Source organism: Marmota flaviventris, chromosome 2 (assembly GCF_047511675.1).
Source record: "Marmota flaviventris isolate mMarFla1 chromosome 2, mMarFla1.hap1, whole genome shotgun sequence".
Taxonomy (NCBI): Eukaryota; Metazoa; Chordata; class Mammalia; order Rodentia; family Sciuridae; genus Marmota; species Marmota flaviventris.
The window spans coordinates 96,472,134-96,486,118 of record NC_092499.1 but is presented as its reverse complement, the minus strand read 5'-3'; the positions used below and the strand labels follow the sequence as shown (position 1 = coordinate 96,486,118).

Genomic DNA, 13,985 nt, shown 5'->3' with positions numbered 1-13,985 from the left:
TGGCTCTTCTGCGTGGGGTAAATCATACCACCACAAATACAAAGTTTCTAAAAAATGCAAAAATATAAAAACAAACAAATATCAGGTACTTTCTGTGCTCCAGCCACTTCCCAGGAGAAAAATAAACCTCAAATAAAATAAATGTTTCTTTTTAAAGTTTTGAAAACCTTTCAGGAATTTTACAAGAATATGCAGACCCTTTTTTCCTTTTGTAAGCAATTCCAACTTAATGTAGACATTGTCGAATATGTGACAGCAAGACAACAGGGTCTGTTTGACCTCAGACTGACTCATCTGCTCAGTTGCTTTTGGACTTTTTCTTGAAAGTAGGTTAACACACATTCTCACACATGGAAGGCTCAGAAAACATACCAGGATTCCTTGCTGAATGATTTCCTCCCCTCATTTCATAGTTCCCATGACTCTAAGCTATAAGAATCCTGGCATTTGAGTACAGAAAAGCCAAAATTCAACACTTACAGACCTAATACGAATCAATACTTTTCCCTCAAATTTTTCCCTTAGATGCATCTTTTGTTACCTGATGAGTTTGTTTGTCAAAAAGATGAAGTATACTTATGAAAATGAATCATGTCAGAAAGTAGTTGTAATGCCCAAGGGAATCTATCCCCTGGGCTGACATAAGCTCAATTATTTGCATGAGTGTAGTTAAGCCATTTGCTCTTGGATTCCTCATCTAGTGAATATTAACCTTATTTCAGAGCTGTTGGATATTTGAAATTCACATAAACACTGGCCAGCCCTGGCCATTTATTCAAGATGGCAAACATGCTGGGATTGGATTGTTATTATCTCCATGTCTGGGTCCTTGTCCCTCTCAGGAGCATGGAGGTATATTAATAGATGCAGGTGGTTCATCGAGTGAATGAAAAAAAGAAAACTGAAGTGTGGTGTGATGCTACCCATCAGGACTTCCAGATCCTGCTGTTGTCTGTTTTATTCAGTTTTTTAATTGTAGAATTTCAGATACCTATAAGACTGGAGAGAGGGATGCAATGATGCTTCAGCTTCAGCATTTATCAATTAATTGGCAGTCTTGCTTCATCTACTTCTCTGTGCCACAGATTCTTTTGAAGCAAATTCCTGAAAAATTCTTTCATTTGTAAACACTTAATATATATCTCTAAAGATAAGGCTTCTTTAGGAAACATAAACACAACAGCATTATTACATTTAAGATTAACATTAATCTTTTAGTATTGTCGGTGATCTGGTAAGTTTCCCTGATTAGATTTTATATATATATTTTGTACCAGGGATTGAACCCAGGGATGCTTAATCACTGAGCCACATCCCCAGACCTTTTTCATTTTTTGAGACAGGGTCTTGCTAAGTGGCTTAGGTCCTCGCTAAGTTGCTGAGGCTGGCTTTGAACTTGCAATCCTCCTGTCTCAGCCTCCTGTGCCACTGGGATTACTGGTATGTAATGCTGCACTTGATTCATAAATTTTATTTGATTTTCTTGACATAGTTCATTCAATTCAGGATCCAAATGAAGTCCATATTTTGTAATTGATTGATATCTTTTAAATTTTTAAAAATATAGATTGTCATTTTTTTGCCTTGTAATTTATTTATTAAAGAAATTGGTCATGTCCTGTAGAGCAGTGCTTCTCAAGATGTGGGTCTGCAAACTGTCACCAGTCTGGGAGAAGATAAGAAACTTGTGCATAGATGTAAATTCAGTATTTTACTAGGTGCACTATTTAGCTCAGCTGATGTGTTTTCCATAGCAAGACTTTATCAATGAAAGAGGCAATAAAATAATTCACATTCTACTTATATGCCTTTTCTCATTAAAGACTAGTAATATCTAATGTGTGAATCAGCACTGGCCAGTCCTTGGGTCACACTTGGGTACACTGCTGTGGAGTTTCTCACAATCCAGTGACAACTGCACTCCTCTGGCGTGGAGCTTACCATGTTCCTTGGTCTCCTGTGTGTGTTGTGAATTGCTAGCTATGGCTAAAAGTTCTGTCTATCTCAGAATCTTGATAAGGGGAGAGTGTCATTTCATTTGGAGGCACATTTACAACCACTAGTTTCTCTATTTGTGACTTTAGCAGCCATTGGTGATCATTGCCTAAACTCACTAATTTATTAAAGCCCCAGGGTGGAAATATTTTAATTCAGTTTTTCACTATTTATTTACTTACGCTGTAAAGTTTTATACCTAGTTCTGAATTTACACCCAAGTTTCACAGCCAGCAATGTCTGCGGTGCTGCTGGGTCTGCTTTTTCTGATCCGTGTCCTTGAGGGTTGTAGAAAAATTAGGTAATGTCTAATAGGAAGGGTTGGCTATTATAAGGGAGACACTTGTGGACAATTCACACAGAATGGTCCTGACACTTGAGGGAGCAGACAAGGAAGGAAATAATTCTGCAAAGATCTATACCTCTGCCCTTATCCTACACTATTTTATGCAAGTCAAGATGGAAACACTCAGTGTTATTTTAAGGAGTTCCAGGCAAGGACATTATGAAAAATTGGTAAGATTTTGCACTACTGGTGGAAAGAAAAAGATATCTTCAGATCTTCTAACGTTCAGAAGGGAATGTTTGTACCCTCATTTCAGCATGTCTTCCTCAGGAATGCTCATTTATTTAAGAAACTGGACTGAATATAACTTTAGCAGTTCAAATGAAAGGTTCTGAAAACCAGTGGTACACCCGGTGCCCCAGCAGCTTCTCTCTGAGTGCTGGTGAGGATTGGTGTGTGCTTGTGTGTGTGTGAAAGGCGCATTGTCTGCATGCATTTCATGTCATGGAAGGTCACTGTGGTCCCCTAAGGCCAGGTACATTTCTGTTAAGTGCAGTAAAACTCTCTGGTTTCGAGAACAAGATTTTAGTTTGTCGTCAGGGGCTGCTGCAAAGGATTGGAAACATCATAGGTACATTTGGAAGTAGACCTGGCAGATGACAGTGACAGCATCCACCTTAGGTGCTCCTTAGGTTGAAGCTTGTGCTGGCATTTAGCACTCATTCTACTTAATTATAGCTTGAAACACAAAACACTGTCACCATCCTCAGAGCTGGAAAGGTGTTGAGAGGACAGTGTTGGCACCACTCAAATTGAGAGGGAAATTCTTTGGACTGGATTTCAGGAAAGAGCTATGTTGTGGGGGGGATGAGCAGGGTTGCCGCTTTGTCTGTGTTCTTCGGCAACCTCTTCCTTAAGTTACAGACTGTGAAACTGGAGGTGGTTTTAGGACCATCTGGGTCACCTTGGCCTTTGGCCTTTGTGCAACTCATTGTCTTCAGGACTATCTCAGATGTTTGCTGGTATTGCCTGATGATTTTGCTTCAGAAACTACTTTTCAAAAGACAGGACACACCCATGTTCAAGGGTACATACAGCACATATTTCAAGGTCGGCTCTGAGTAGGTTTCAAATTATCTACATTTTGATTCATTATATTGCTCCCCATTCCTCAAACACTGGACATGTTAAGAGAAAACTGGTGTTTTTATCAGAGGGAGCAGGACAGGGTTCTCACCATGCAGAAGCTAACTCAGAATCAGAAATACTGATCTGTAAGCTCAGTATCATCTCTCTCCCCCAATATATTTTATTTTTTGCAGATCTGGTAAAGGAAAACCAGAGCACAAAAAATGTTGTACAAATGAGTTTATAAAAAAGAGAACACATTCTCTTTGACGTATTTATGGAAACATCTTTCTGATCTTCAATCTAAAAATCTTTAGCACTAATCTTGGAATATTTTATTCATAAATTCTCTCTTTTTTTATTAGTGATTTAGGACATATTTCCTTTGGGTAACCTTTGCAGAAGAAAGACTACTTCACTTCTCTGCTTTTCAGTTTCTTCATTTGAAAACGAATACAGCAATACATTTTCTTGATAGGGTTTTGGGGAAAATTTGCATAATCATTTTGTAAATTATAAAGCTCTCTGAGAATGGCTAATTATTTTTATTTTACAGTATGACTTCACATGGACTAAAACTACTGACTTAATTAAATTCCTTCACATTTAGGTTATTTTATTTAAAAATTTCCAGATATCTGCATGTTTAGAAATAAATGTTTGCAACTTGGTTTCAATTGCAAAATTAAAAAAAAAAAAAAGCTTTACAAGTTTTATACCCCTAATATTAGGAAATACTAATTTCAGTGAAATGACTTCTAAAGCTCTATGCTTTTACCCAACTTTCTCTGACTCTTTAGAAACTTAAAATTTATCAATGATCTCTTTATTTTTTTTACTTTTTAGTTTCTTAGCAACAGTATTATTTCTGCTTTGATGAAAGGGTTTGGTAGAGAAATGTTTTAAAAGATCTGTTGCCTGTTGACAGCTATGAAGTAAAGTCTGAGCTAAAAGATCCGTGAGTTTGAGCTACAAAATATGGAAAGCTTTTGAGATGAAAGTTTCTAAGTGATGCATTTGTAATGTGGAAGAATTACACTCTCAGACTTCATGTATTCCACTGATGGATATCTTTTGTTTTGCATTTGATTTTTTAATTTTAATTTTCTAAAACTAAAACACAGTGAATGAAATGATATTGATTTCTTACTAGTAATTATCTTTTTCCTTTATTATTTCTTATAAACCTTTCCAGTAAATTAAATACTACTGTGATAGAATTCTTGCTTGCATATGTTATCTTAGTTGGAAGTATGTTTGAAACCCTAAATCTTTACTTACCACTTAAGATTTAGATATTGTGTTAGCAACTGAGGTTACAAAGATAAATCTGAACTCTCTTTAAGGAACCCCCATTACAAAAGAGGGTAATTATCCAGTTCCAGGGGGATCTGAAATGCTTGAATAATTTGGAATGAAGCCACCAAATAAGATTCAAAACTGACTTACTTCTTTGCCTCATCTGGAAACCACTCTTTTAGGAAATAATTCACTAAACTCTTGGTCTTTAAGCTAGGTCTGGGTGCTGAATTTGTATTACAGTTGTTGGCAGGGTGGGATCTTTTGGTCTTTAAAATAAATCAGGTTTAGAAGTTTAGAACATCCTACAACTTTTTCAGTCCCTAATTAATGGGCTTATGGATATTCCATATTGGTCATAATGGTCTTCTGCTTGGGGTTGGGGAGAGTGTTGTACCTAGGGCTGGCTGTCCTCTTAGGACTGTGTGGGGTTGCTTGAGTTTAAGGTGTTGGGTTCTACAGATCACTGGGCAGCTTACTACAGCTGAAGCATGGTGGGTTTTCATGGCCAAGTTTCCTTCAGATTGCCTGCTGTGGAATGTTCCCCATAAAACAACATTTTAAGTTGTGGTCAGGTTCTCAGACCAGCCCACAATGACCTATTTAGCTGATAATGTAGCCTAGAGACCGCTATTTGACTAGTTTGGGGACTAAACCACCACCTATTAACATTGTTTCTGTTGGAAAGGCCATTCCAACTTCTAAATACCAATGTGTAGAAATGAAATTTTAGAGCTTACCTGTTTGTCAGTTGTGAGCTGCCAGTATTCAAAACTAACATATCAAATCACCTTGCACTCCTAGATCCTGAGAACCCACTTCTGTCCTCTACTCTTGACCCCATTGGCTGGTTTTCCTGAGGCTGCCAGAACATTCAAAAGATATTATCTCCCCGGACAGAACTCTTGGTTTGAGAATTTCTGGGAAGTGGTGAGAATCATGGTTTCAAACCCACATTGCTTCTGTGGGGGATAACAAGGAGGTGAGGGGGCAGTGAATTCCATGACACCACCCCAACCTGCCTCACTGCACAAGCTCTGAATTCCCACCCTGCTTCACTTGTTTTGTGTTTTTAATCATTTCTATAATTTTGTCTACCCTTTGGAAAAGTACATTGTGGCTTTGGCTTGAATAAAATAGAGCAAATATCCCAGTCAAAGAAAATGCCATGGTAGTTTGAACTCATGGGGAAAGTCAGGGAAGGCTGCAGAGTTCTGGGAAGCAGTTCTTCAAAACACCATGTTTTTGTGATGTCATTGGTCAGATTTTCTCAGATGTTCAAGAAATACAAATCTGAGATGTGCTATTTTGTGTGTTTGTTCGTTTTGTTTTGAGGCAGCCTTTTCTCATCCCTAAAGGGTCAAATAGTAGTTCCAACTTAGAAATAAATAACATCTCTCTCCATATATTTAATGGGAGCACCTTTTACATCCTTGACAACAAGTCAAGGATGCTAGCAGGCCAGAGACAGATCCCTTCTCCAGAAAGGAGGTCCAGTGCAAAGTCAGCCAGCAAGTTAAATCATTACTATTAGGGACTTTGGGGAGCCACTCAGGTGGTTTATCCATCTGAGCAGAATCCTGGGTTCTTAGTGATGTCTAATCCAGAGATCAGAAGCATGAAGTGCCTCATGCCTCAGAGGAGTCAGGACTTGCTGGGCACAGATGTTCTTTAAACATCTGTGCTTCTGGTCTTGGTGGTTCAATGTCTTGTTTCCTATTATAGTACACCCCATGGCTTTTTGAGCTTTAAATCCACCCCCCTCAAAGAAAAACCCATAGAAGCACATATTCCAGTCTCCTGTAAAAGGATTCTAACAGGATTTAAATTGGCTGTCAGTTTAAATTGACCTCCCAGATTTGGGGAACTGCCTTTTCAGCTTTCAGTTTCCTCAGCTCTCTCCATGTGTGGGGTGGAGGGCCTGCCTGGTGCCCACTGTTGTTAGTATTTATATTACCATGGTACATTTGTCACAGTTGTGAACCAGTATTGATACATACTCATTATTTTGAACTCTATTCTTTTTTAAAAAATATTTTTTGGTTGTTGGTGGACCTTTATTTTAATCATTTATTTATATGTGGTGCTGAGAATTGAACCCAGTTCCTCACACATACAAGGCAAGTGCTCTACCACTGAGCCACAACCCCACCCTCAAAGTCTATTCTTGATTCTCACATTTCCTTAGTTTTTCCCCTGATGTCATTTTTATGTTCAAGATCCCATTGAGGATGCCATATTATAGTTAGCTGTGAAGATTTCTTAGGCTATTGACAGTTTCTCAAACTGTCCTTGTTTTTTATGACTTTGGCAGTACTGTAGAGTGCTGGTCAGGAATTTTGTAGAATGAGCCTTAATTGGAATTCTTTGATGTTTTTGTCACCATTAAACTGGGATTATGGGTTTTGGGAAGAAGACCACCGAGGTTGGGCTCCATTTTCATCACATCATCTCCAGGGTTTACAGTATCAAAATGACCTTACTGTTGCTGTAAACCTGGATCACCTGGCTGACGTAGTCTTCGTCAGTTTCTCCTCTGTAATGTTGCTTTTTTCTCTCCTTTCCATTCTGTGCTCTTTGGATGGACATCAGAATGTGCAACACATATGTAAGGAGTAGGAGTCTTGCTTCATCATCTCAAAGGCAGACAGTCAGGCTTTGCAACGCACCAGCACAGGAGATTCATCACTTTTCTCCCATTTATACATTTATTCAATCATTTATTTATGAGCATGAACTCATGGATATGTATTTTCTAATTTGTCTACAATCCAATGTTACTTTTGGGATTTTATTGTTCAGAATTTCTAGCTCTGGGCATCCAGAGTTCTTTTACTTGGCTCCTGTCCCTTGCCACTTCCTGGTCATTGTGAGTATTTGTTTGCAGAGTACTCTCTTACTCTCTGTAACTGCAAGATGCTATAGACTCATCTTGTGTATTTCCTTTCCAGTCTTAGAATTGGTTGTTTCTCCTAGTGTCTCTGGTACTTTTTGTGGCGAATTGGTCTAGAAGCCAAGATCTGGGAATTAGATGTGCTATTAGTCACTTTCATTTCTTATCTGACAGAGTACTTGGTACATAATAGGTTCTCATTAAACATTGATTGATTAATGGCTTTATGCTTGTGGGCAAGGCACTTGATCAGTTGTGTACCTGTTGTGTGTGTGGTGATGAACTTACTGATTACACAGGAAGATGAACCACGGAAAGGTGGATACAGTGAGTTCAAGGTGGTAACAAGACATTTGATTCTATATGCCCTGAAAATAGGCACTGAAGTTAGGAGAGAGAGAAAGAGAGAGAGAGAGAGAGAGAGAGAGAGAGAGAGAGAGAGAGAGAGAATCAGAGAGAAGGACAAAGGAGAGAGAAAAGGAGAGGTAAGGAAGGTAGGGAGGGAAGAAAAGGGGAGAGAAAAGAGTAAAAAACAGATTCTTCTTGGTTTGGAGGAAATGATAATGAAGTCACTAGTCTACTGGTGATGGAGAAAGCAAGGAAATAATAAAACTTTGGAAAACTAGAGTATGAACTATTCTTTACGTTCCTTTTTAGATTATTTTTATTAAGAAAAACTGCATGAAGTAGGCTAGCGAGGTTGGCTGGCTTGCATCTTCAAAGTAGAAAACCAGGATTGTCTGTGTCCCCGCCAGTGTTGAGCCAGACAATCCAAAACTGAGTCTGTGATCTACAGAGCCCAGCTGAAGCTTGAGGAGGCCACAGAAGCTGTTTTCATTACCAGGGTTTTTGACGTTTTATTCCTCTAGTTGTTGTGACCGGCAGACGGGCTGGGACAGTCACACGTGGTATTCAAATCATTGCTGACAGACTTGACCTCTGCCTTTAGCAAAGAGGACCAGAATGAAAGTGTTAAAACAAAGGTGGGGGTGGATTTGCAAAGTCTGTTGAAGAATTATAGGAACCTTCAGCAGACAGCACTCAGGGATTTTCTATTTTTTTTAATCTTGATAAAAGTTTATCAAAACCAAAATCATGATGTGTACTTAACAATATATAGAGCCCATATGTGTTGGTAGTATAATTGTCCTGTGACCTATCACATATTTGTCATTGGGAAGTGTTTTCACTCTGGAATAGTGGGTTATTAATGTATTATCTTGGGACATATTACATGAGCTTTTGGGTGCCTTTTCTTTTGTGAGGGACTATGCATTTTGATATCCCTTCACATTTATACTCAAGAGGTCAATAGTCATTTTCCCTTGGAAGATCAAAAAGCAGGCTACTCATGGAGCAGGGTCAACCTCATTAGCCTTTATCTGATGCTTAGTGTTCTCCTTGCCCAGGGTTTTAATCACTACACAGCCTGGGAAACTCTCACATGTGAAATAAGAGCCCCCGACCTTGTTTTTATTACCCCAACCTTGTCTGAAAAAGAGTTTGCACTTGGGAGAAGAAGCAGAAAGGCTATCTTGCTGTATGAGAGGCCAAACTTGCAGAAGTGGGTTCTGGCTAAGGAATGTGGACATGCTGCAGACATCTTGCACAGAGGCCAATTCTTGCAATGATGTGGTCAGATGTGGTACAGCCCAGCTGTTTGCTCCATCGAGAGAGGCTTTAGTTAGCCCACACAATCTCTATGAATGCTGTGTCTGAACCGGATCCAAATATCAAGCCTGTTGAGGCTCACCCATCCTCCAGAGTGATGGAGTTGGGTTGTTACAGAGCACAAAATTCAAAGTAATTGGTAAGAGAAGTTACAGATGAAAACTTTGCTATTTTAAAAAATGTAACAGTGGTAAAGTGTAATATGAACTCCTTTGCCCCATGGACTGTTAGAATACAGGTTAAAAAGACAAAATATGCTTTATCTTTAGTCTATTGATGGATGTTGTGTAGTTTTTATTACGCATGTCACTACAAATGCTAGTGGGTGAAATATCATCTTGTCTTTTAAAATGAATCTCTGCTCTGACATAGTGGTTTAAAGAATGTAATTCGAATGGAGTCAGGTTTCCTGAGTTCTCAGCCCCATTATGTACTTCCAATCTATGGGACCTGGGCTACTTAGTTTATCCCTCCTAAGCCATAGTTTCCACAGTATAAAAGATAATAACAATAGAATTTATCTCAAAGAGTTGCAATGAGGATGAAGGAAAGTATCTTTAGCATTTAGCACAAAGTTGTTTTCCCTGCCAAGCATGGTGGCACGTGCCTGTAATCCCAGCTGCTTGGGAGGCTGAGGCAGAAGGATTTCAAGTTCAAAGCCAGTCTCAGCAATTTAGTGAGCCCCCAAACAACTGAGTGAGATCCTGTCTCAAAATAAAAAATAGAAAAGGACTAGGGATGTAGCTCAGTGGTTAAGTGCCCTTGGGTTCAAATCCTCTTGCATACAAAAATCTTTTCCCTTTAAATTTTAATTCTTTAATTTACTAAATACTACTGCTCCTAGGCAGAGTTTTAACTCTGACTTTTTGGGGGGAATGGGTTGGTGGAGATGGCTTTTGAGGAGAAAAGGAAGAGAAAATGGTGTGAATGATACACTTTGATTTATACAAAAGAGTAACTTTATTAAAAATGTATCTTCTTTGTAAATGCTGTTTGTACTGAAATCTTAGAATAAAGTCTTTTATAATGGAAATAATCCAGCATGTCTCCTTCAGACTTTACATGTTTTACTGCTTTCCAACTTAAATAAGACATTCATTTATTTCTAGAATTAGAGCTATTTTCTTTCTGTAGAAAGAAATGCCACCCAGCTTGTTTGAATGAGTTCCGCGAGTTTGCAGTTACGAAGACCAAAATTATCAGGGGAGAAATTGTACATCTTTCTAATACTTTTTGTTGAGCCACATAATGTAATAGTTTTGAACACTGCTAAAGAATGAGGGTCAAGGAGAGTAAAAGTCATTGTCATATGATATTGTTGATTAAAACAATTGAAATTAAATAATATATCACTAGTTAGAAAAGATAAGGTTATAAAACGAAAAATTCAGAGATGCAAACACAATCACAATCTAAAATTATATAGAATTTTAAGAAGTGGGGTAAAATGAAAATGGAATATACTAATGAAAGGGAAACTGTGTGTGAAAGCATTCTGTTTGAAAGATAAGATAGTCATACTTTAAAGTAATGTTGCCTTAAAATATGGATGTCGAAGTGTAAGAGCACAAATTTTGTGAATGGGCATTAGATGACAAAGCAAAAGAAAGCTCCTTTTGCTCTCCTGGTTTTCATTCATTTAAGGCTAGTTTTAATCCTTTCTGTTTTGAGTTCTTCTCATTTTTATCTCTATAGCACCATCTACTATGCTTCTACTTCTGTGTTTAGACTTAAACAGTACCCATTGCTATGAAAGGTGAGGACTTATCACCAAGAGAGCTATACTTTTTCTCTCTTCTTAATTTTTTAAAATAATTGCAGTAGGAACTTTACTTATTGGGTATTTTAAAACACTATGTAATGAACTCTTTCTTGGGTCAACTGCCCCCGCCTCCTCCTAACTCATTTTCCAGTTCGTTCATCTATCTGTGTCATTGCTTTTACACTGTGAAATTTTATTTTACAACTATAATAAATTGTAAGATCTTCCATGTTTTGGCTGTAAATTGATTCTAAACACTGCAAAAAAAAAAAAAAAAGATAGTTTATAGTTCATAGTACTATCATTTTCCGGGTACTTTTGGGAATTCTTATGCATATCTCACTTTGGAGGACTGAAATGACTGATTTGTGACCCTTTTCTGTTAGCTTTTTCACCCTGTTATATGTGTTGTTACTCCATAAATACGCTCATTTTTGTCAGACAATATGACCTGATTTTTGTTTGAAAAACATAGTTACTGCAGCCACAGGGCACCCTGTGAAGGCCCAGGGGTTCTGTGAAGCGATTCCAGGATTTGCTTTGGGGTTGGACTGGATCCAGGGGAACTGTTATACTGGCTTTTGGTGGGAAGGTTTGAGGCAGTTGACTTTGGCCTGGATTATCGTTTTAAATTGAGAGAAATTTTATGAAATTTGAAAGTTTTGAGTATCTCAGCCCACATGCCCTATCCTTCTACCCTATCTTCTCTCACTTCTGTTTCTGGGATTCTGAGTCTGCCCAGGAAGTTCTGGACACTGATGTTTGGGACACTACTTTTTCACAGGATGGAGAAAGGGTTGAGAACCATTGGCTTAGAATCCTCAATACAATGCTTCTCCAATAGAATCCTTTATAGTTCCTTTGGCTGAGTGAGAGGACAAGTAGGAGCTCAGACTGGGAAGATGATCCCATCATGATCATCTGTGCTGCACACACATTGTCCTTTTCACACATGAAGCCTTGCATGTAGACGACTGAGTGCCTCTCACCCAGCCGGGGAGTTAACTCAGTCACGTGCGCGGATGGTCTCCCATAGTAGACAAAGCAAAAATTTTATTATCCCGATCTGTGCAGAAAATAAAATCGGACTCAGAGAGGCCCTAAAGTCATACACATATTAAGCCTCTTTCCAGTTATTTCCCCTCTTACATTGGAGCAGCCCCAGGCTGCTGGGCGTGGAGTTAGGGTCCTTTCCCTGGCACCTCCATCTTCCTTCCTAGTTCTCTTTCTGATCTTGGCATCAGTCAGTCTGAACCATGTATGTGTATATTGTGTGCTGCACAGTGATCCAGGCTTTCTGGGCTATGAAAAGAGTAAAGGACAGAGCAAAGACCTTACCTTGGTTTTCAATCCTGCATGAGGTGGAAGGAGAATTCAGAGGAAGTGCAGGAGGGCTCCATGCCATTGCCTATGGTCTGCATGTGGAGGGAGAATGTGTGAGTGCCCCTCAACTGAGAAATATACTTTAGCTATGATCTTGTGTTTAGAGGCTTATGCTTGTGGAACTACAGTATTTATGCTAGCAAACCTTGGAACAGCCTCTAGTTTGTGAAATTGATTGCAAAACGTTTGACCTTCAACAGCTAGCTTCAACATTTAGGCTCAAAGGACGCGGCAGAATAAAGTGAACATTTTCTTCTGGGTCTCTGTGTGTTACATTGTGTTTTACTTTCCAATGAAGGAGTAGCCAAATCTTTACCCAGTTGCTCCCTGACTTTGTTAAATATGGATCATCTGCATTCTGAATGGAGTCTGTGCTCCAAGTCATTTTGTGATGAGCTGTCTGTAAACAAGAACCCCAGAGTGACACTGATTTTATTTTCCTGTAACTGCTGGTAGCAATTGTGTTTCCAAACTTTTGCTAAAGAAAAAAAAAATATTTACAAGTTTTGGCCTTTATTTTTTCTGACTGATGTTAAGAGTTTGCATTCCTGTAATTTTGGTGAAAGGAAGAATGTGGTAGCATTTTAGAGGTGAGCTGGGCCATAGGAAAAAATATATAGCTAGATTGAAAGAGTAGAAATTTAGATCTTTATGTGCAGTAGATTTTATTATGACCTTTAAAAACCAGATTGGTAGAAATTTTATTGTTTAAATTAGACTCCTGTGGCTACAGGAGTACCTGTGTATTACCATATGATGCACTGCATTTTGCATCTCTGGATTTTATTGTCCCGATGTACTGTAAACATAGATGGTATTAAGGGATATCTCTATTGGTATCATTATGTTAAAATGTCCCAAACTACTAAGCTAGCATTGAGTGCCATGATTTTATTTTCTCTGTTTGCCAGGATTCATCCTGCTTTTTAATTTAAGAATTTTTACCTCCTTGTTATTTAGTCATATCTTCTCTTCTAAAAAAAAAGTATGGAATTTTATGTTTTTGTTTCAGACCTAATGTATGTGGATCACGTTATAATGCTTATTGTTGTCCTGGATGGAAAACCTTACCTGGTGGAAATCAGTGTATTGTCCGTAAGTACACATCATTTTGCTTATTCTTTTGTTACTTCGGTTGTATGACGATCTTTAGAATTTGTTCCCTTGTAACCACATGCCATTAATATGTTTAAAGTTGAACCTTTCAACTTTAAGCTTTTCTTTTTTTCTGAACCAGGTTGGGATTGCATTAGTTTTGTCAAAGTATTTTCACACTTTTGACTCGATGATATCCTTTAGAATATTACTGAGATATAGAGCTTAAAGCCATAGAGATACTTTGATGGAGGTTGTATGTCATTTGCATATGTTGTGCTTGGATGCACAGACTATGTAATCACTTTGATTTTGAAATAAAGGGTATCATTGCTGATTTTCTTATTGTAATTTCTAAATTTGTTGGCCACAGCAGGCCACAGGTCTCCCCATACCATGCACATTGAATTAGGGTAATCAGAAGCAGATCTAATTCTTAGACAAAGGTGAAAGAAAGGGGACAGAGAATCCAG

General features: G+C 38.3%; 1 protein-coding gene across 1 annotated transcript in view; it reads left to right on the top strand.

Annotated features, from left to right (window-relative positions):
- Positions 1–13,985, top strand: part of Fbn1 (fibrillin 1) — a 223,642-nt gene that overhangs the window by 14,774 nt on the left and 194,883 nt on the right. The window contains exon 3 of the mRNA XM_027925732.3: positions 13,430–13,512. Coding sequence (XP_027781533.2) covers positions 13,430–13,512 — 83 coding nt within the window. The remainder of the gene's footprint in view (positions 1–13,429; positions 13,513–13,985) is intronic.